Source organism: Xenopus laevis, chromosome 2S, assembly GCF_017654675.1.
Source record: "Xenopus laevis strain J_2021 chromosome 2S, Xenopus_laevis_v10.1, whole genome shotgun sequence".
NCBI lineage: Eukaryota > Metazoa > Chordata > Amphibia > Anura > Pipidae > Xenopus > Xenopus laevis.
The window spans coordinates 85,388,843-85,413,171 of NC_054374.1; the positions used below are offsets into that span (position 1 = coordinate 85,388,843).

Sequence of the window (24,329 nt, forward strand, 5' to 3'; positions counted from 1 at the left end):
TGAGCTAAAGACAAAATAAAAGATAAACAAGATAAAAAGCTGTATGGAACACATTTTAGGACATCATCAGGAGAACACATGCTCCTGCGTGCGCTCTCCTAACGAAGAAGTATGCAGACTTGTATCTTATTATACTCACTTATCCAAAGAGACTGCAGTCACACCTCCGTGCTGCCCACATTTGCTGTTGCTATCTCCCCCCTCGTGGCTCATTCCTCAGCACTACCTCCTCGGTCCTCCTCCCTCCTCAGCTCTCAGCCCTCCTGTCTCAGACCTCAGCTCCTAAATCAGGCTGATGGTTGAGGAGGGAGGGCTGAGGATGGAGAGTGTTTGTACGGAGGGCTGAGGAGGGAGGGCTGATGGCTGAGGACGAAGAGCGTTTGCACTGAAGACCAAGGAGGGAGGGCTGATGCCTGAGGAGGAGGAGGAGCTGAAGGCTGAGGAGGGAGGACCCAGACCTCAGCCTTTGCATGAAGGAGAGCGATTTCCCCTGAGGATGTCCTAAAATGCGTTTAGTAAAGCTGGCCCACACACAGCCTCCTTGATGTTTTTAACAGTTTATAAAATCAATCTGGACTGCTGTTTATGAATTGGGATATTATTGTTTACCATTTAATGAATTGGGTTTTGTAAGACATGTTATCGATTGTCTGTCTGTGCAATATGAAATTGTTTTTGTAATGATAAATTGGTCTTTGTAACATACAATTGATTCAGTGCAAATTAATTGGTTGGGGGATCTCAAGTAATACATGGTGAATTAATTTTGGAGTATTAACTACCAAGTGTGAATTATGAGATACTTTTTGAATGTTTCATAATTGAACATTCTTTTCTCAGACACCACTCAAATTTTTTGAGTTGAGAAGAGCTTCATAAAAGTAGTTGAGTGCGTGGCCATCAATTTCCTTTATGGTAAAGACCCCCAATTTATGTAATTACTTTAAACAGATGTGAAAATCTTTTTATCCCAATATCCCAGGGGTTTAGGTTTCTATAACACTGACCCAGACAGTAAACAGCAGTACATTCATGGAGACTGTTGGAAATGGCAACTGGAATATACTGTATTTGAAATGTGCAGGTTAGCGATCACAAAAGTACATCAATGCAAAGCAGATTTTTTTTGCATTAAATGTAACATTTAGGTGGACAGTTTGTGGCATCAATAAAAACACAATAACATATATATATATATATATATATATATTTGTAAACCCTAGTTCTAAATTGCTACAAAATGGCATTTTCAAGTGGAAAGGGATGTGTTTTTGTTAAGTTACACTTCTATCTACAATACTTTATAAAATAATGTATAACAGGCAGTTCATCTGTTCGTTTCGGTCAGTTGGTAAATTTGTATACAATGACCCTAATATTTCTTGAATTAGCTAAAAATCTAGCAATTTTTTTGGAAACTAGTGATCTTTTAAAGTGAATCGAATAATAAGTCCAATACCCAAAACAGACACAATAGCGAGCGCTTCAAACACTCGTCGTACAATCAGCTTTTTCATTGACTTGTTTTCTTCCTGTTTACAAAGTTCCTCGTGATCCTGTTTCGCAATGAAGCCGGAGTTCATTGTATTATAATGATTCAATTCAAAGTGCTCTGAAAGGAAACAAAAGCTGGAATATTAACATGGCAGTCAAACTATACAATTTACTAAATAATAAGTCCAAAAATAAAAGGAAGCACTCACGGCATCAGGACAGTCCCTTGAGGTACCGAAACGCGTAGATGTTTATATGATTCAGTAAAGGACTTCTAACAACCTTTATGCCGTGAGTGCTTCCTTTTATTTTTGGACTTTATATTGAATTCGGTTAGCACCCGGCGAAATGATCGAATGACGGAGATGAGAGCCGGCAACCAATGGCTTTTTATATATATATATATATATATATTGGATCATTTAAGAGCACTCACGGGTGTTGTGAAAAATACTTTTTTATTGGAGTGTTACAATCTACCCCACATCAACGCGTTTCGGTTCTCTCTGAACCGTCGTCAGGATGCATCCTGACGACGGTTCAGAGAGAACCGAAACGCGTTGATGTGGGGTAGATTGTAACACTCCAATAAAAAAGTATTTTTCACAACACCCGTGAGTGCTCTTAAATGATCCAATATGCAAACTTTTGAAGTAGCACCCGGGGCTTGATGTTTTGAGGGTGAGTGCCGGTTCTACTATACTATTATATATATATATATATATATATATATATATATATATATATATATATATATATATATATATATATTTTTTTTTTTTTTTCCCTATTAATAAAGCACAGGGTGGGTTTCTTATCTTGGATGTGTTTGTTGTTCTTTTCTCTCCCAGGTAGCCCTTGCATTGGCTTCGGGTGGACACAAGTGGTGGGCCAGTGTGTTTTCTGTAAGAGGGTTAGGCCAAACAGATGCTCATTAAGGAGTGCTTAACAAATTGCAACCTCGGTGAGTTCACCTTTACTTGTCCTTTATGTAGTGTGGTTCATATATTCAACCAGAACACTGAAGATATGGGATGAGATCCTGATTATTTGCAGCTATAAGCTTATTTTTGCTGCTTCATCCATCCAACTCCACCACCAACTATCATTCATTTCTGGGGTTCCTGAAGAATAGCATTTTATTATGTACAGTATATCATGATATTGATCACATTAAATATCCAGGCCCGGACCGGCAATCTGTGGGTTCTGGCAAATGCCAGAGGGGCTGCTGTAAGTTGCCATAGACAGTCACTATTTATTGGGCTGGTGGGGGACTGCTTTGTCCTCTGTGTACTTGGAATGCCAGGGCCTATTGTGAATCCCAGTCCGGACCTGATTATATAGTTTACATACTCCCTCCCAAAACATAGTGAACATACCAGAGGAAGTAATGCCATTTGCCGCTAGAGCAGTAGGGTTTTTCTCGTTCAACTGTTTCAATCCTACCCGCTCCAGAGCCTTAAAGAAAATAGAAAAGTATTTTTTTTACTAGACATCACCAATGAAGCTAAAAGCAGTATAGTGATTTCTAGGTGCATCAAAACACATTATTTGCATCAACTCAAATTACACAGTACTCGGCCGATTTTTCTATATAGATACCTGAGGGGTTGATCACCTTTGAGTGTACTTGAGTATGATGAAGAGAGTGATATTCTGAGACAATTTGCAATTTGGTTTTCATTTATTAATATTTGTGGCTTTTGAGTAATTTAGCTTTTTTATTCAGCAGCTCTCCAGTTGCAATTTAAACAATCTGGTTGCTAGGGTCGGGAGGCAGGACAGAAGAAAAAACTTCGGCTCCACCCTCCTGATATAATTTCCTGCTCGTCCTGTTTCCCTCAGTTTGTGTTTGTCAGATTAGTTAGTACGAGAAATAGGAGTAGAGACATCCAACATGCAGTACATTTATAACAGTATGCAGATTAATAGCATTCTATAGCTAACATATATTAGGTTCATAACATTCTAGTATGTAACTATAACAGAACGTGTTCTTTTTAACTTCAGAAGGGTGGGGCTTACTGCACTGACAGTTCGGGCCATCTAGAAAAGTTTTTTCCAGTAAGTGAAAAATCCTCATTTCGCTAGTCTGGCCCTCTCTGTTAGTGCAAACGCTATGGGGATGTCCTAAAGCTGTCCCGTAACTAGGGAGGGATATTATTACTGCTGCCTTACAGCAGCCTGAAGGACCTTCCTACCAAATGCTGCAGGGGCAGAGTGAAAAACATGAAGTCTGTAAAACTTTGCAAAAAGTATAAAGAAGCCCAAGTGGCGGCTTTACATATTTGATCTGGAGTAGCTGAATTAGGTATCAGCCAGGATATACTTGGTACTCTGGTAGAGTGTGCTTTAACCTTTAAATGGCCTGGGTTTCTTACTAAGGTCATAAGCATAATTTATTGCATCTACAAGCCATCTGGCTATTGTACATTTTGATGCAGATGACCCCTTATTGATACTGTAAGTGACTAAAAAGACATCAGCCTTGCTGTACGCTTTAGACCTTTCTAGGTAATACCTAATTGCCCTAACTACATCTAGTTTGTGTAGGGCTTTCTCCTTGTCATTAGAAGGTCTGGGGCAGAGAGATGGTAAGTCAATCTCCTCATTGTTGTGAAATGCTGAGACTACTTTGGGTGTAAACTATGGAATTTTTCTGAATACTGCCCTATCCTGATGTAGTATGAGCCATGATTCTTTTTGGGATAAGGCTACCATGTCCGATACCCACTTTGCGGATGTAATTGCGAGGAAAAAACGTCATCTTCCAGGTAAGGAACCTGAGAGAGCATGATGCTAAGGGCTCAAAACGGAGGCCTTGTAGAGCTGTAAGTACTGTAGTAAGGTCCCAAGGAGGTGTGGGATCTCTGTAGGGTGGTCTGACTTTACCTACTCCCTGCAAAAACTGAATACGGTCTGGTTCCTTTGCCCACTGATGTTGGAGGAGAAGAGAGAGAGACGAAATTTGCCCTTTTAGCATTGCTAACATTAATCTGAATTGGAAATGTTGTGTGAGAAATTCAGCTACAGTTTTTATGGAGGCCTGCCGCCATTGCACTCCTTTGGAATTGCACCACTCTATGAAAGTCTTCCATGTCTTATAGTAGATCTTTGTGGTGGTTGGTTTTCTGGCTTTCATTAGAATATGTGTGGGTGGCCTGTCTAGAGAAACCTTTGGAGCACCAGATCTTGGATTCAATAGCAAGGCCGTCAAATGCAGTAGTGATAAATTGGCACAGTTGATTGGGCCCTGAGTTAGCAAATCTGGCTTGAGGGGTAATCTCCACGGAGGAGCTACCGTCATATTGACCATTTCTGAGTACCACAATCTCCTGGCCAATCTGGTGCGATGAGAATCGTTAGTGGCCCTTCTAGTCTGATCTTGCGATCTTGCAGAGAGTGAGTGGGGTAAAGGTGTAGACTCTGTTGAAGATCCACGGAATGACTAAGGTGTCTACATATGCTGGCCCCGGGTCCTGAGTCTTGACACCAATATGTCAATGTCCGGCATTCCCCATCTGGACATAATTAGTGATGGGAGAATTTATCGCCGCCAGCGAATACATTTTAGGAACCGCCGTGAAAATTTGCCAGCGTCCTTTATTTTTGGACGCCGGCGCAATTTCGCCAAAAAGGAGGTGCCGGCGCCATTTCACAAATGGACATAATTAGTGATGGGAGAATTTATCGCCGCCAGCAAATACATTTTAGGAACTACCGTGAAAATTCGCCAGCGTCCTTTATTTTTAGACGCCGGCGCAATTTCGCCAAAAATGAGGTGCTGGCGCCATTTCACAAATTTTTCGCTGTTTTGCAAATTTCACGGGAAATTCGCAAATTTTTCAGAGAAGCAAAACGCCCCCAAATTCGCCCATCGCTAGACATAATCTCTTTGAAAACATCTGCATGTAGGGCCCACTCTCCATGGTGGCTTAGGTAATCTGCCTCCCAGTTTAGTACTCCCGGTATGAAGACTGCTGAAATGGCCGGAAAGTTGGACCCAATTGAGTATCTGAGATACTTCCTGCATTGCCCTGTTGCTGCATGTACCTCCTTGTTTGTTTAGGTAGACTTCTGCTGTGGCAATGTCTGACTTGATTCTGAGAGGTTTGCCCCTCAGTTCCTTTGACTAATGAAGAATGGCGTTTCTTCTTGCTCTGATTTCTAGGGCATTGATTGGTAAACTTGATTCCTCTGGTGACCAACTCCCCTGACACGTGCCGGGTGGAAATATTGCTCCCCAGCCCTTGAGACTGGCGTCTGTGATCACCACTGTCCACTGGTGTGAGACCCAAGTTTTGCCCTGGACTAAGTTGTGTACCAGTGACCATTTCAAAGAGGGTTTGACTGGCCTGGTCATGGGAACCTGTTGTTTGAGATTGTAATGGTTCTTGTTCCAATGGCTTAGAAAGTGGTATTGGAAACTTTCCGAAGGGTAGGGCCTCTAATGTGGCTACTATATATCCTAGTAGTCTGAGGCAAAGTTCCACTGATACCCTGCTCTGACGGCAAATTAGTTTTGCTGCGTCCGTGATTGTTTGAATCTTCTACGGTCAGTGATATTGTCTGTAGGGAGGAGTCGAACCACGTTCCTAGTAATTTAATGTGCTGTATTGGAATTAGTTGGTTCTTTTTGTGGTTTATGAGCCAGCCGTGTTGGGTGAGTGTTTTTACGCATACCTGAGTATCTAATTGACTCTGTTCGTATGACTTGGATCTTATTAGCAGGTCTTCTAGGTATGGGGGGAGCGTAATCCCTCAGGGCCTGAGGTGTGCAATGAGAGGGCTGAGTATTTTGGTGAATACACTTGGCGCTGTACATAGGCTGAAGGGAAGAGTTCGGAATTGGTAATGACTGTCGAGAATTGTAAATCTTAAGTATCGTTGTGATTCCTCTCTGATAAGGACGTGCAGGTATGCATCCTGAAAGTCTACCTTCGTCATGTAGCATTTTTCTGTCATTGCCATTAATACTGATCGAATCAATTCCATGCGGAATCTTTGCTTTGACACAAATGGATTCATGAGATTCAAGTTTAACACCGTTTGTAGTGTTCTTATGGAGGGACTGTTGTTATTACATTGTTGCTGTACAGTTCTTTGACTATAGTCATGAGGGCTCTTAACTTGTTTGGGCTTTTTGAAATGGATGATCATCTGAATGTGTGAGGGGGTAGGTTGTTAAATGTACCCTTTGTTGACAATGGAGAGTACCCAACTGTCTTGTGTGTGAACTTGCCAAATTTGAAAAATATTTGAAGATATACTCCTCCTGGATTCAAGTTGTGTGAGTCAGGTAGAGGTTGACTTAGGAGAGCCTGGCTTTCTGTTCTGCCTTGCTTGGTTGGGCCAGGAAGGTCTACCTTTTTGGAGTCCCCGCTCATTTGTGCCAAGCGAAAAGAGGTGTTTCTGAAAGGGCGAAAGGAATGACCTTGTCAGTTCCATTGCCTATTGTATGGTCTATGTTGTGGTTCTGACCTAGGTTTCTTGCCTAATGGCAAAAAGGTGCTTTTGCCACCCATAACCTCTGTAATAATTTGCTTAAAGTCGGGCCCAAAAAGCATGTCGTCTGTGAAGTGTAGATTGAGTAATTTGGTCTTGGATGCTGTGTCTCCAGACCAATTGCGTAACCACAAAGCCCTTCCAGCTATGATTGTATCAATGCTGGTTTTAGGCTGACAGCCTAACAGTATCTATGGCTGCATCGGATAGAAAAGCTAATGCTGCACTGATGCGTTAAATTTCCTCCGGTAAATCCTCTGGTGATGTGGTGTTTTTTAAGTAATTTCTGACACCAGAATCTTGTTGTGCATGCTAATCCTGCTGATGCCACTACTGGTTGGAGGATTGCTGTGGCATGTTTGCATCCCTTTTTTAAGGACACCTCCACCTTTTTTCCATCGGTTCCTTGAAGGCCGCTTCCTCTGTTGGTAGCGTGGTATTTTTGGATAGACAAGCCACCGCTGAGTCTACTTTCAGAGCCTTGTCCCAGATCTTTTGCTGTTCTACCGGCATTGTATAAGTATTGAGGAACTGCTGAGTCAGTGTGAGTTAATGATTTGGTTTTGACCACTCATTGGCAGTTATCTGAGATACTGATTTAAATATGGGAAACATGCATTTGGTACAAATTTAATATCCACATCCTGGCCAATATGCCCTCTTTACTGCCTTTAGGTAGTTACCTCTTTAGGGAAATTTTTATACAGATGGTATGTGAGCCTGCAGACTGATATACCTTTAATACCTGCTCATTATACCCTCTTATGCAGTGTTGGGATTACTTATGTATGTATTGTGGTCTAACTGGAGCGCTTAGCAGAGCCTCTGACCTTTTTTGTGCGCTCTGTATGCTGCTCTCCATCCGGAGCTGTGAATCTGCACATTCCATGGATCCAAGATGGCACTCGCTTGCAGCGTACGTGTTGTGTGACATCTGACGGCAAAACTCCTGAACCCAGAAGTGTGGCCGCTGTGTAAGTGCCACATTCCATTTGTCTCCTTGCGAGAGGGGCAGAACACTGCGCGATCCGATCCTAGACAACAGTGGTTACAGTATCTCTGAGAGATTTCACTGTGTCACTAGTGCACAATAATGATTTGCCCGCCAGTCCTGTGGAGTGGTATGGGCTAATCAGTTCTCCTTAGTTGTAAGGGGAACCTCTTGTGTGCCAGGATCCCTAGAATAATAAAAACCATCAAGAGATCTCAACTAATAAGAAAAATAAATATAATGTAATAAAAGAGAAAAAAGAAAAAAATATGTTTCTGTCCTAACTTCTAGCAGGACAGAAGAAAAAATTTAGGGAAACAGAAGGGGCAGGAGATTATACCATGAGGGTGGAGCCAAAGTTTTTTCTTCTTCTGTCCTGCCTCCGTAGGTGGGTAATTAACCCCATAGCAGCTGCACTGACAGAAAGGGCCAGTCTAAAGAAACATTTAATCCAGGTTAAGAGCGCTGATTGCATATGCAATCGAATGGAGTATAAGTGGTTTCTGTATAGAAGGAATATTGAAAGGCAGCTAGATGACTTATATAGGTCAAACTCACTTAAACTTGTTGGTTTGACAAAGGTACTACAAAGGGAATACAAAGGTCAGATTTAACTCTCAATCACATACTACATTAAGGGGCAGATTAACTAAGGTTCAAATGGTAAATTCCAATTCAACATTTTTGAACTTTTTTTGGTCAAGACTTACAATTTCAAATTTGAATGTGTGATTTATCCCACCCCGACCCTGGAAACAGTTCTAATGCGATATTTTGCCACCTAAAACCTGCTGAGTTCATGCAGAAGTCAATAAGAGAGGTTTGTTGAACCATTTGAAGATGTTAATCTTCTGACATTTCCTGACATCTTAGAGGTTTTTTTTGAGGAAAACTCAATTCTAATTTGATTGGGATTTTCGTGTTGTTATTCAGTATATACTGTTATTCAGTATTCAGAGAAGTTCAGAGAAGTTATGTGAAGACAGATTGTGATCTGCTAAATGTTGAATACAGCGACTGCATCAGCCACTCCCTCTCATAGCTGTGTAAACAATTCAGTGTAAATACCTTGTTCATTTTTATCTAAATAATTTAAATGTTAAACATAAGTGACAAACCTGTAGCTCATGCCTTACAGCTCCAGTGCTATCTAAATAAAGTTTCAGCAGTTCTTGGTTAATGTCTAAAGAAAGTTGAACAACCAGTGGTGTAACTACCATACAGCTCACCACAACTCAGAGGGGGGACCAGATGCAGGGTCTTCTCTAAGGTTGAGGGTGCAAACCACTTCCATCCATATGGTGGGGGCCTGGCTCCCTAACATTACGCCACTGAATCAACCCAGAACTCTTTCAGTTAGCAGTCTGTTTGCCCAGTTTAACCTTTACCATTGGCTCCATCTGCACAAACTGGATATTTTCCTGTGCCTATCTACGTTTACAGGGGTTTTGGAGATTGATCATTAGGCATATCATTCACCATTACAGTTACTTTTAGGGTTGATGTAATCACAGACACAATTATATTAGACAAATATAAAAAAGCATAGTCACAGTTCTTGTATTTACTACACCTTCGTTTTTGAAAAATTAATTCATAACAGAAGGAAAGCATACCTTTTCTGTTATGAGCTTCCAGTTCGCATTCCATAAATAAATAACAAAAGCAATGTCCATGACAGCAAGTCCAACATTTATTCCAGTCCAAAATCCTATGTTAAAAAAGAAATAATATATATATACATAATGCAGAGGAGGTACTCTTAACCGATGACGTGGCATCAAACTTCAACCTGTCTATGTTTATCTATCACAATGAATAGGAATTATTTTGCCATATAAAAGGGTCAATGTTAGCATTAAATATTGTTTCATTATATACCTAAATAAAACAAAAATAGAGCGTATGACCAGAAGACTAGAATAGTCTCATATGGCCCCCTGAAATTATTTAGGCATACAATTACAAAAAATATGAACAATATTAGTATGAGTATATGAGCAATGAATAATTTCATATTCTTATATATCCAGACTATGCATAAGGTTAGATTTGCCAGTTCAGTATGACTGATCATAATTTAGATTCCAAGAAGATTCCAGCAAGTTTAAAAACATACAGTATATGTAGCCATCTCAAGATGCTTCAGGTTGGTCATTACTGGCAATGTATCCTTGCAGATACAGGGCAGGTGGTAATGCTCCATTGTTGCCTGTGTCCTCTGGCACTCCTTTACTTGAGTGTCTGAATGATGCACAAGTAAGGAGCCAGGTAAGAGAATGTCTACATGCCTCCTCTCCTGCCCCTCAATAACAGAGCACTGTATTTGTCTGGAAAGTGGCAGATACAGAGTGCAGAGGCCTGCAGTCACTACAAAAGAGCAGAATGCAGTATACAAAATGCAAAAAATTGTCAATTGCTTCCTTTTTTGCATACTGTTTGTAAAAGACATTTAACACAGTGTTTAGAAGCACCAAGTATCAATTGACCATTGCATAACACAAATTAGTACAGGGGAAGGTGCAATAATTTATATGCTGATTAACCCTTCTAATCAACTACACAAAATATTCTTCACTTTTGGGGTTTACTAAGCACCAGTGAGACGATATCGCATGGCTAATGCCATTCCATAATGCTATGGAATCCTGCCAGATTTGTGCATCATTTCTATGCTTCCAATCTCTGGAATTCTGACCAGTGTAATCAGATTAGCCTATCTTTATTATTATCATCATCCACAGCCTTCAGGAATTCAGTGTCCCCGTGACCCCCAATGTTTATTTTTAATTTTATTATCCTAATTATTTGATTTGATTTGATGTTTTTTTTCTAGAATTAGACTGAAATTGCATCTTGTTCATTTAAATTAACTTTTAGTATGCTATAGAGAGTGATATTCTGAGGCAATTTGCAATTGGTTTTCATTTTCTATTATTTGTGGTTTTTGAGTTTTTTTTTAGCTTTTTATTCAGCAGCTCTCTAGTTTACAATTTCAGCAATCCAGTTGCTAGGATCCAAATTCCCCTAGCAACCATGCATCAATTTGAATAAGAGTCTGGAATATGAATAGGAGAGGGCCTGAATAGAAAGATAAGTAATACAAAGTAGCAATAACAATACATTTGTAGCCTTACAGAGCATTTGTTTTTTAGATGGGGGTCAATGACGCCCATTTGAAAGTTGGAAAGTGTCAAAAGAAAAAGGCAAATAACCCCAAAACTATAACATATAAATAATTAAGACCAATTGCAAAGTTGCTAGGAATTGGACATTGTATAACATACTAAAAGTTGCCTCAAAGGTAAACCACCCCTTTAAATTTGCTATTTGTACTTAATAAGATCGCCAAATTGATTGATGAATCTCTATTCAGAACGATAAACCTATAACAATGTTTTCAAATGTGAATGGGTATGTTGGGAATTCAATAACAACCCGAGTGCAGCATGACCTGTCATATTGCAGATAACTTACTTTTGTAAGACTGTTTACTTTGGCATGTTATAATAATAATTGGTTTCATACCTTTCACTCCAAGCTTTGCTGAAAACATAAGTGGAACAGCCATTGGGAAGACTATGAGAACATAGCCACCAACAGTCACAAAAGCTCCAACCTTCTGCATTCCAATCCCTCTTAGAATTCCATAGAAAAGATTCTGGACAATGACAAATCAGTGATGTAATTTTGGTTCCCAAAACAAGTTTGTAAAAAACAGAACAGAAACAATTCTAAATTATATTGAGTGTGGTTGCTCTAACTCTGCTGTATATGAATGGCTTACCTACACAAATACCCCAATATAGAAATATATATGTTTTCTCTGCACAATGATAGTTAAATGATAGAGCCAGGCTACACAATGCAAAAACCTCAACACTCAGCTGTTTCTGGGGCACGGAAAGTAAAGGTTTGCAGATTATTTCTCAGTAGCCACATTAATTTACCAATAAATCCCTATTTGAGACTACTGACCTTAGTACAATGTTTTTATACTAGGTAGGCACCACATACACAGTCATTGTTTCATAAAGAATCAAACAGATAGACTCAATGAAAATATCACTGACTGGGCACCGTATAGGATTTTCAAATTAAAAAATTTGGCATCGAAAAGCTGCGTTGCTGATATAGAAGTGGGTTTTTTTTCAATTCTTGTTTTTCGAGTATTTTTTAAAGTTTGGTATACTCATTGAAAATGATGAGTAGCATGTGATTCTGCTTCGTTTTAGTTTTTTTCATGTTTTTAAGCGACGGAGTTTCAAAGACTTTTTAATAAATAAGTACACAATTTACTTGTGGTTTTAAAGGTTTACTTGGTGAGTTTTAGAATTAAGAAATTTACAAATATGAATTTTCATAAACAGGTTTACCCAACTTGCACACTTTAGTTACATAATGTCCTGGTTGTGAACCGAGGATCATACTTTCATTTGTTTTGAGCCATTTTTTAAAAGGCGCACATCTTTACTTACACACGCGGAGCCTACGATTTGGAAAACAGCACATAGTGGCATTATGTCAGAGACCAGGGATAGTAGTGAGCTGAAGATGTAAAAAATACATGTCAGTCAGGGCTCTCAATAGGAATAATTATAAACTACACACAATACAAAATGAGATCACTTATAAAAACATCAACATATATTATTTCTCATTTCTTTTTTACACGAGCATAAACAATACTGTGTTAATTTCTGTTGCATTGTGTCCTTAAAGGAGAAAAAACCCTTAATAAAAAAAAACCCTATCCCCGTACCCTACATAAACCCCCCTTTCCCTCCCCTCCCATCCTAGCTGCTACCCTGGGCAAATGCCCCTAAGGGGCAGATTAACTAAGGGTCGAATTTCGAAATTCGACCCTAAAATTAAAAACCTGCGTCTTCGAATATCGAAGTCGAAGAATTTTTAGCGTATTCGATTGATCGAAAGATCGAATCGAACGATTAAATATTTCCAATCGAACGATTTTTATCGATTGATCGAAGGATTTCTATTCGATCAAAAAAATTTAGAAAAGTGCTGTGGAAGGTCCCCATAGGCTAACATTGCACTTTGGTGGCTTTAATTTGGCGAAGTATAAAGTCAACGTTTTTTTTAAAGAGACAGTACTTCGATTGTCGAATGGTCAAATATTCGAAAGATTTTTACTTTGAATCAAGTCGAAAGTAAATTCGAAGTCGTAGTATCCTATTTGATGGTTGAAGTATCCAAAAAATTGCTTCGAAATTTGAACTTTTTTAACTTTGAAAATTCACTCGAGTTAGTAAATCTGCCCCTTAGTCTTTACTTACCCCTCTGTGCAGATTCTGTCCAGCGGAGTTCACGGGCGCCATCTTCAGCCGCTTCGCTGATCATTGGAGTGAGACTGGCGCTTCGGCAATTTTGTGAGTTTCATCGCTTGCGCAGTTGTTGTGGCTTCGTCAGTCTCATTCTGAAGATTACGGAAAAGAAGAAGATGGCGCCCATGAACTCCGCTGGACAGAATCTGCTCCGAGGGGTAAGTAAAGAGTTTGGGCCATTTGCCCTGGGTAGCAGCTAGGTTGGGGGGTGGGAGGGAGGGGGGCACAGGGGCCGGCGCTAGGACCATGCAGCCACGAGAAGCGTCTAGTGCAAGCCTTGGGGCGCTGCTCGCATAAATCCAGCCCTGAAGAGGGGCTGACCATGTGCCACCTGTGTGGAAAATTGTCAAGCACGTGTAGTGTTCATTCTGATGAACAAGGTTCAAAGTGCAAAAAGCAGGAGGATTCATCTACCAACAGTGCTGAGTACAGGAGCAACGTGCCGTTTATTTAACTATGTGACCCTCATGATGTCTATGAACAGGCACTGATTAAGGGAATTAAACTGACACATGTTTACAAAATTACATATTATTAGTTGTTATTTTGAATATGATTTTGAATATGATATTCCTTAAAGGATATAAAAAAGATAAGGTGAATATGATGATGGAATTGAAAAACTGCCACTTATTTTATCCTCCAAGATTAGATTCCACACATACCTAGATATGCAGGTAAACAAACTCTGGGTTAGGGGCACAAAGGCTTTTTTAAGGTACTTTACAAACAGAACATGACGTGTGTCTGGCTCACATGGTAATGACATGTATAGTGATAGTGTGCAATGTGCGTTTCAGATTTAAATCACATCTGCTCCATCTTTATATAAACACATCATTTTGCAGCCCATGTGTCCCTTGTCTTTTGGCAAATATTAACACCAGTTTTGCAGAGAATTATACAGTCAGATATGGAGCCGCCATGCATGAAGTTCAGTTAGAACTCTTCTCCAATTAAATGAAAGCTCTGTTATGTGTGCTGTGTGTGCAGCTGTTCCGAATCAGTGTTAGTTCTGAGCTTTTTTTAAAAAAAGTTGATGCCAATTAAAATGAACCTATATGGAAAAAGAGAATCACATACCTGTCGTTGGTGAAAATACTAGCAATTTCATGCCGCAAACCAATAAGTAGACCAACGCCTAAAAAAACTGGAAAGGCTAAAAAAGAATAGTTTGCATATAAAAGTATTAATATAGTAAACTACACAATGGATCCATAGAAGAGACATATAACTAAATCATGTCAACCTCACAGTGATACTGACACTAAAAAAATATTATTCAAAATATTAATGTACATCAGAAGTTGCCTATAGCTCATGTTGATCAAAACAATTGTCACAAATAAGAATAAAAACCCAATAGGCGGGTTCTGCTTCCAATAAGGATTATTTATATCTTAGTTGGGATCAAGTACAAGGTACTGTTTTATTATTACAAAGAAAAAGTAAATCATTTTTAAAAATGTGGATTATTTGGATAAAATGGAGTCTATGGGAGACAAACTTTATGTAATTCAGAGCTTTTTGGATAACGGGTTTCCAAATAATGGATCAGCGTAATAAAAGAAAAACTGGCACTCAGAGCTCGATGCATGCGGGCAAAGCCCTGCGTGTTTATTACAATGTAACGTTTCGGGGGGCGGGCCCCTTCGTCAGACCAAGGGGCCCGCCCCCAAAACGTTACATTGTAATAAACACGCAGGGCTTTGCCCGCATGCATCGAGCTCTGAGTGCCAGTTTTTCTTTTATTACGCTGACTACAATTGGGGTTGCCGATCCCTTCTGACTGTGCACCGGGCCAACTTATGCTGGAGAGGCCAGGGTGTGCTGGTGGATTCTGGAAATTCCAAATAATGGATCCCACACCTTTACAAGGCTGTCGTCTGGCTATCACATTAACCAAAGTGGAAAAAGATTCTTTGCCAGATGCAAAAATTAATACTCACACCCTCAGGGAGAGGAACTACTAAGTTAAGTAAAGCCCCCCATTGAGTAAATCATACCTGCTATGACAAAGCTCAGTCTAGCAGATTTTTTGGCTTGCTCAGTTTCTCCGGCTCCCAAAAATGTACCCACTCTAATACAGGAAGCAAGGCTTAGTGCCAGTGAAATCTGAAATATAGTAAGAAGTTTAATTAATATGATTGGGTATATCCAGCATGTATGCAAAATATCAATTTCATAAATATCAACAATGAATATCACCAGTATGAACCATAAGTCTTAACAATGAACTGCTTCTGGTCCCTGGATCAGAAAACATATGCTCTTATATCTAGTGATGGCCTGGCATGAATTTGCGGCACATTTCTGCGTTTTGCCGCTGTCGAATAAATTTGCGAATCTCCCATGAAAATTCACCGGCGTCAATTTCCAATTTTCACAATTTTTTCGTGAATTCGTTTGAATTGCTCGATTTTAGTGAAAACATTCGAATTGCTAGTTTTTTTTGTGAAAACGTTCGAAGTGCTCGATTTTTTCAGGATAACGTTCAAATTGCTTGATTTTTTTAGTGACTGTTCAAATTGCACGTTTTTTTCTTGAAAACTTTGAATTTCATGATTTTTTTGTGCAAACGTTTGAAATTCACAATTTTGTGAAAACGTTTGATTTGCTCGATTTTTTTCCTGAAATTTTGTTTGAATTGCTCAATTTTGACCGTGAAAATGCTCGAATTGCTAGATTTTTTTGTGAAAAGGTTCGAATTGCTCGATTTTTCTGTGAAAACGTTAGAATTGCTCAATTTTAGTGGAAACATTCGAATTGCTCGATAAACGTTCGAATTGCTCGATTTTTTTGTGAAAACGTTTGATTTGCTTGATTTTTTTGTGAAAACGTTAGAATTGCGCTGTTTTTTTTCGTGAAAACTTTGAATTCCATGATTTTTATGTGAAAACTTTAGAATTGCACGATTTTTTCCGTGAACTCTCAGATTTCACGATGTTTTGCGAATTTTGACATTTTGCAGATTTTGCAGGAAATCCGCGAATTTTCGGATTTTGAAAACCATCTGACCTCTTTTGAAAAAGGACATACTTAAGTAAAGTATATGAGAATCTTTTAGGGCATGTGTATATAATAAATATCTAGCTATTCCCTAGTGACTGTAGAATTGAGTGTTGTGCTGTAGTCTGAGGAGCCCTGCATGGATGATCCACTCCTAACCCTAGAAGGTCCTTCTCTAGGCATTTAATAGAGGAGTAAGGGGGAGACTAAATAGGTTGTATTTCTTTGTTTGGTCACTTTTGAGTTTTGAAGGACAGAAGGAACTGTATGTCAGGGTCCACAATTATAGTATGTAGCCTAATGCTGAGTCTGGAACAATGTTCCCTCTAAGTTTTTCTTGACTGTGTGCAGAAAAAAATAAATGTGTGCACAGTTTCTAAACCTGTGTGTACATTTTTAAAAAAACTTTGAGTGCAGGTCAAAAAATTGTGTGTTCTCACATAAAATTCTTTGTATCACAATGTATTGTGAGCGCTGGCCTCACACAGCTTAGAGAGGGAACATTGGTCTGGAAGTAGGAAATCATGTGGTCATACAAATCCACTACAATGATATATAGGGGTAAATTTATCAAAGAGTAAAGTTCCACCACTAGAGTGAAATTCAGCAGCTCTCAATTCATTTCTATGGGATTTCGAAAGGCGTATTTATCAATGGGTGAAAGTGAAAGTTCACCCTTTGATAAATACGCCTATAAAAATCCCATAGAAATGAATGGAGTGGCGGAATTTCACTCTAGTGGCGGAACTTTACTATTAACTTCACTCTTTGATAAATATACCCCATAGTAACAGTAGGAGCTAAAACCTAACATTCAGGGGCAGATTCACTAAGGGTCGAATTTCGAAGTTAAAAATACTTCGAAATTCGACCCTCGAATTGAAATCCTTCAACTTCGAATATCGAAGTCGAAGGATTTAGCGCTAATCCTGCGATCGATCGATCGAAGGATTTTTATCCAACGATCGAAGGAATATCCTTCGATCAAAAAAAAGGTTAGCAAGCCTATGGGGACCTTCCCCATAGGCTAACATTGACTTCGGTAGGTTTTATCTGCCGAAGTAGGGGGTCGAAGTTTTTTTTAAAGGGAAAGTACTTAGACTATCGAATGGTCGAATAGTCGAACGATTTTTACTTCGAATCGTTCGATTTCGTTCGAATTCGAACGAATTTAACCAATTCGATGGTCGAAGTACCCAAAAAATACTTCGAAATTCGAATTTTTTTCATTCGAATCCTTCACTCGAAGTTAGTGAATCTGCCCCTCAGTGTGGCTATGATGGAAACAAAAAGTGAGAAAGATATGAAATGAAAACTTCAAATGCAAATACAGAGAACATTTAATTGTGTGAATACATTCAAACAGAGATTTAAGTTCTTGTCTAAAGAGGTAGTTGTTAGCCCTTTCTTAAAGGGCAAGTCAACCCCAAATTAAAAATTTGCCTAATAAAAGAAAACATTATTCTAACCGACTTTGCAATATACATTAATTACAAATTTTCTATGGTTTTCAAGTTATTTTTTATATGTATGGCTATTGAAAGCAGTGTTTGTCTGTCCTTTTCTATTCTCTGCCCTGACGGCTCAGACTGTTGATCCAATGTAAGACAAGGCAGATGATTAACAGACCTGTCTTTGCTGGGGAACCAAGACTGTTGCAACATTGTTTAAAAACTAGGAGTTAAGCAAATGCTGCTTTAAATAGCAATTGTTTTTACAACTAACTTTAAAAGCACAGAAAATTTGTAATGAATGAATATTGGAAAGTTAAAATTATGTTTTCTTGTATTAGGCAAATTTTTATTTTGGGATTGACATGCTCTTTAAAAAAAAAAATCCAAGCCCTGCAAGTAGTTTGTTTGGGTTTCATCATGGTACTCACATGATACACATGCCTGTGTGCACATTAATACAGTATCTCACCTATTCCTGTTGGCTCCTCTGCTCCCCCTGTAACTTCACTCTGGGTGCCCTGTAGGAACCCGTAAATATAGATATGGCTGGGCGGCATGCTGCTCCTATGAATGTACTTACCAAATCGTGTCAGAAAACATTTCCTCAATAGCATGAAGTATTTTCACATACAGGCTCAAATTGGTGTTCAATATACTAGATCCAGCAAAGTGTGAAGCAGCCTTGATAACACTTAAATTATAGCATTAACTACCTGGCTAAACATGTAAACATATTGAATAATTCATTAGAATACAGAGGTCAAATTTTACACATACCCTAGATACTGCCAACACAGATACTTATAAATTGCTACGTATATAATCTTAAAGGGGGACCCGTCACCCAAAAAAATTATTCAGAATCCTATTTTATCACATTAGTCAAGCAAAATGAACTTTAATTACACAATATAAATTATTTGAATCTTGTTTCCTTCAGTCTGGGAATTCATAATTATAGCAAGCAGGCAGGAGCCATTTTGTGCACACTGTTATTAAAGGAAAACTATACCCCCCAAAATGAATACTTAAGCAACAGATAGTTTATATCAAATTGAATGACATAATAAAGAATCTTACCAAACTGGAATATATATTTACATAAATATTGCCCTTTTACATCTCTTGCCTGGAGCCACCATTTCATGACTCTATCTGTGCTGCCTCAGAGATCACCTGACCAGAAATACTACAACACTAACTGTAACAGGAAGAAGTGAGGAAGCAAAAGGCAGAACTCTGTCTGTTAATTGGCTCATGTGACCTTACATGTGGTTTGTATGTGTGCACAGTGAATCTTACGATCTCAGGGGGCGGCCCTTATTTTTTAAAATGCCAATTTTCTATTTATGATTACCCAATGGCACATACTACTAAAAAAGTATATTATTATGATAATGGTTCATTTACATGAAGCAGGGTTTTACACATGAGCTGTTTTACTCAGTATCTTTTAATAGAGACCTACATTGTTTGGGGGGTATAGTTTTCCTTTAAGGCAAGCTTTGCATCATCTCAGAATCTTTTTTGTGCACTAGAATAGGGGACCTGATGTCCATTCCCATGCCCTGGCTACACAATTAAATGGTAAAGAGAACTGGGGGAATGTGTGGAGAGCAGTGACATCTAGGAAGTGCTGAATGGAAAGTGAAAGTAAGTGTCTGCCCCGCCTCTATTCCACTGGCATAGAGGAGGGGCAGACAATATTTGATTGACAGCTGAGATTTTTAAATGAGCTTACAACAGCTATGAATGCTTTAATAAAAAATAGAAATTGGATTTCATGTTTAATTTGAAAAGGACTTTTATTATACAGATTTTTGTGTCTGGATGACAGGTCCACTTTAAGTAGCAGGTTCTGAATGGGTTCTCCAATATCTATTACAGAGAACTACAGTAAATTCTCTATGCAGCCCCAAACCTCTAATTTTCTGACACTGATTTGCTTAAGATTTGCAGTGATAACTGCTACCACTGTGGAGACTCACACAGTATTTGGTAACGCCAAACCTGCTTAGTTCTATATTTGGTGAAAAGTTATAGGACAAAGGGCTGATAAAGAAGAGGAGGGGTTCTATATAGGGTCCCTATGATGTAAAAGTGACTTTTGTTCTTCCTTAACAAAGAATAAGACACAAACACTAGCTGTTGTCTTATACACAATAACCAGATTTCAAGAAATATATTCTGTGGATAGAGGGAGAATGACCTTAATTACTTTGGCATAAAATTTACTAAACACCCATATAGCCCATGCCAATTTGTTACTAACCCAAACTTATTCTCACACTGAAGGTCCTATTCTTTCTGAAGGCTCATTAATTTATAATGAGTCTCATGTGAAATAAAAATATATATATATATATATATACTCTGTTTTGTGCACCATAATACAAACACATTATGGCTTAGCAGAGAAAAAAAGAACAACTTTAAACTTTAAATAACACTAACCACCTATTCTTGTCCAAAACTACATTTAATCCATCTATTGTACATGTAATATAAAACAGCAGACAAAATTAGTTTTTCTAATGTCCTTAAATTATTTTGATAAGTACCTTGTTAAGAAGGTTCATCATTTGGTGCATAATTGATTGTCCTCCAAGTTCTACTAAGTTAATGAGACCTAAAGAGAAAGACAATTTAATGGAGCACTTTTAAGAAAAAATTAAAAGATAAATGTTAAGTATCAGCATGTTTATTTTAATTACCTGATAAAATGATTGCAATTTCAAAAGTCCACCACTTCAGACTTAACATAATCATAGTTGGGAGTGCAAGCGCAAAGTAACTGCCCCAGTCTTTCAGGCATTCTATTGTCCAGCCTAAGAGCAAACAAGAATACATATTTAAAAGAAAACTGTAAAATAAATGTTTTTAATTGGGTCCCCTAGGGGTTATGTATAAAAGGTGCAATGTAAAGTTTATTGCATCTGGGTAAACTTTGTCCCTTTTATTACATATGGGGATTAGTTCAATTTCAGCAGCCTAAGGGCTAGGCCACATGTGGTGTTTTTACTTTGCGTTTTTAAAAATGCTCCGTCGGGCATAAATACACATAAACTGCACTACCACTGAAACTAATGGAAAACGCACTATGGCAATTCACACAGGGTGCTTGCAAGCTGAAATCTGCCACGGGATGCCAGTATTGGCGTTTTTTAGCAGAAACGCCAATACGCCAAGAAACTACCAAATCAATAGACTCCAAATTCTCACAAGATAAAAGACGCATTTACGTTTTACGGCCAGTGACGTAATTACGTTGTGTATGAATGATCATTCCTGTTCCATTTTGCATGTAAATAGTTTTTCTATTTCTAAATAGCTTTTCTATTTTCAGCCAGCGGAAATATGGGGAATGAGAACAATGAGAAGTGCATGTTGGGAAAAGAAACCTATGTGCTGAAAAACACATGAAAAACGCATGTTTACGGTCGCGTGTGGTTTCAGTGGCGTATTTACTCCCGACAGAGCTTTTTTTAAAAACGCAACGTAAAAACGGCACGTCTGGCCTTGCCCTAAGTTTCCATTGCCAAGTTCACTTTTAAACCTTCTATATTCTATTCATGTGTGGGGCAAGTCTAACATGTCTGCTTATTGTCCATGCTTCATAACCTGGCTAATTGGAATACAATTTAATTAGTTGTAACAAAACTGGCTAAGAGAAATCTGGCTCTCGCACACCCTAGTGTGAGATAATTCAGTGCTGTCTGGTGCACAATGGTAGAGGTTCGGCAACCCCAAATCCAATCTAGAAGTCAAGCAATCCAAAGGCACACAGAACTGATGCAAGCAAGGAACACCTTGCACGTTTATTGTGGTATACCACAATAAACGTGCAAGGTGTTCCTTGCTTGCATCAGTTCTGTGTGCCTCTGGTTTGCTTGACTTCTACAAAACCGGCTAACTCATCCAAATCTGGCAACTACTTTTCAAAAATATGTTTTCTTTTTTTTCTGAAAACATGCAGCATCAAAATGACAGCTTCTTTAAAGGGAATGTCATCCCAAAATAATTTTGTTTTTGCCTAATTAAAAAAAACATAAGAAAACATAATTCCAAGCAACTTTGCAGTACGCATTTATACATTTGTTATGGTTTTAAGTTATTTGTATATACAGGTATGCGACCTGTTATCCAGAATGTTTGGGACCTGGGGTTTTCCGGATAACGGATCTTTCCGTAATTTGGGTCTTCATGCCTTAAGTCTACTAGAAATTCATTTAAACATTAAATAAACCAAATAGGCTGGTTTTACTTCCAATAAAGATTAATTATATCTTAGTTGGGATCAAGTACAAGCTACTGTTTTATTATTACAGAGAAAAAGGAAATCATTTTTAAAAATTTGGATTATTTGGATAAAATGGAGTCTATGGGAGACAGCCATTCCGTAATTCGGAACTTTCTGGATATCGGGTTTCCGGATAAGGGATCCTATACCTCTATATAATTATTAATATTTCTATTGAAAGCGGTGCTTGTCCGTCTCTTTCTATTCTTTGCCCTGATGGCTCAGACTGTTGATACAATGTAAGACAAGGCAGCTGATTGACTGATCTGTCTTTGCTGGGGAACCAAGACTTTTGCAACATTGTTTAAAAAGTAACAACCAGGACTTAAGCAAATGCTGATTTCAATAGCAACTGTTTTTACAAATAAGCACTGAAAATGTTTAATAAATGTATATTGGAAAGTTGTTTTCTTTTATTACTCGAAATGAAAAAATATGGAGCACTCCCTCTCAAAAAATAAAACACTGTTTATTGATGCATTAAAAGCACATGTGGCTGCTGTAGGATCATGACAGATGGAAGATGAAAGCAACCCCAACTCTTTGAAGTCAGGGGTCTCAATACATTTATCTTTTTTTGTTGTTGGACTATATTCTCTTATTAGACACATTTTTATTTTGGGATTGACTTGCCTTTTAAATAGTGGCAGCAATTTTTTAGAATGTCCACAAAGTAGTTGTAGCTCAAAAAATTACTTTCTCTTGAAACTGAATTTGATGTGAAAGCTACTCACACAAATGTTTTAGGGTGGTGGCAGACCTGAAGATTTGGGGGAGATTAGTCGCCCAGCGACAAATCTACTCTTCTTCGGGCAACTAAACTAAATGCCTTCCCGCCAGCAAGAATGTGAATCGCCCACGGGATGGCATTCGAGTTGCTTCGTTTTCCGAAGTCACCCAAAGTTTCCTCATAAGGAAACTTCAGGCAACTTCGGAAAACCGACCGGCGGGAAGGCATTTCGGGGAGATTAGTGACCCAAAGTAGTGGAGATTTGTTGCTGGGCGACTAATCTCCCCCAAATCTCCAGGTGTGGCACCACCCTTAAAAGTAAGAGGTTTAATTGGAAATGAAGACACAAGCTCCTAACAAGATTATCAAGAGGTTAATCCATGAATATTGGTCTGTGTCTGCCAGCTGCTTTATTTAAATGTCTAATCATTTTGGTTGGATCGTGAATCAGGGACACATTTTTGTATAACTGGTCTCTGCTTGGTCAGGTGATTTCTGAAAAGAGCCCTGGATGCAAATGATCCCTCCTAAAGCAGCTGGGTAGAGCAGAGTGTGCTGGTTCTCAGAAAAAAAACTATAAACAATAAGATAATATATATATCGAGAAACATATTTATTGACAGAATACATAACACAAATTATTTACTATGTAAATAATATTCTCCATGTGTATGTGATAAATAGGTGTACCTGGCCAAGTATCCACATAGATCTTTCTTATCCATATATAGAAAAACAAAAGGATGGCTTTAGCTATGATAGAAACTGTCACAGCAATTGCAGCACCACTAAAAGAAAAAATAACTGTGTTAAGGCAATCTGGAATATTAAACTGTACTTGCTGCTTGTCCTTGACTTTTCTAAGTAGTGTGCAGTATTTCCAAAGAATTCACTAATCACTAGTATCTGTCACTTAGACACACCCACTGTGTTTTCTATGTCACACTGCTCTGATCTTGAACCCACATATAGAGCATAGCCAGTATATGAGTACCCTATGTCAGATGCTGAGATTTGTTCACAGTTTATATTAACACAGAGGTTCTAATCTAAAATACATTTTCTGCTTAAAGCAGTGGTCATCAGACCTTTTCAGTTGCAGCCCCATTTGTGATTGAACCTTTGGTCTGAGCCCATTTTGCAGCCCTGAACTTTGAGTTGGGCTCATAAAATAGCTCAAGTTTTAGGAAAATATTAATTCAGCCATAGTTTCAAGAATATCTAGGACTGCAAATATATATTTACATTATCTGTTGTGTTCTCTGAACATAAATTATTAACATGCAGTATAATAGCTATGCAGTAAGCTACAGAAATTCAAGATACAAAACATTCGTTCTGTTACTCCTCCCTGTGAAATGACATTTTCTCGGCAGATTACCCAAAGGCAATTGTGAAATTGTGGTTTTAGCAGTAACTTTTGCAGACAATCCACAGACTTAAAGGATCATGTGACGCTGATAGTTGAAAATATAATTAACAAGGTAGTATGAATTGC

The 24,329-nt window shown here is 38.5% G+C and overlaps 1 protein-coding gene across 4 annotated transcripts in view; it reads right to left on the reverse strand.

The window, feature by feature from the left end:
- Window positions 1-1,049: 1,049 nt before the first annotated feature.
- The window catches only part of LOC108709615 (multidrug and toxin extrusion protein 2), a 37,633-nt gene continuing 14,353 nt past the window's right edge, over window positions 1,050-24,329 (reverse strand). For all 4 annotated transcript variants that reach the window (XM_041584093.1, XM_018249622.2, XM_018249620.2 and 1 more), the window contains 10 exons: window positions 23,522-23,619; window positions 20,516-20,629; window positions 20,363-20,430; window positions 15,345-15,453; window positions 14,422-14,497; window positions 12,472-12,541; window positions 11,522-11,654; window positions 9,610-9,704; window positions 2,877-2,955; window positions 1,050-1,612 (listed from right to left, as the gene is read on the reverse strand). In XM_041584093.1, coding sequence (XP_041440027.1) covers window positions 1,419-1,612; window positions 2,877-2,955; window positions 9,610-9,704; window positions 11,522-11,654; window positions 12,472-12,541; window positions 14,422-14,497; window positions 15,345-15,453; window positions 20,363-20,430; window positions 20,516-20,629; window positions 23,522-23,619 — 1,036 coding nt within the window. In that variant the 3' untranslated portion in view covers window positions 1,050-1,418. The remainder of the gene's footprint in view (window positions 1,613-2,876; window positions 2,956-9,609; window positions 9,705-11,521; window positions 11,655-12,471; window positions 12,542-14,421; window positions 14,498-15,344; window positions 15,454-20,362; window positions 20,431-20,515; window positions 20,630-23,521; window positions 23,620-24,329) is intronic.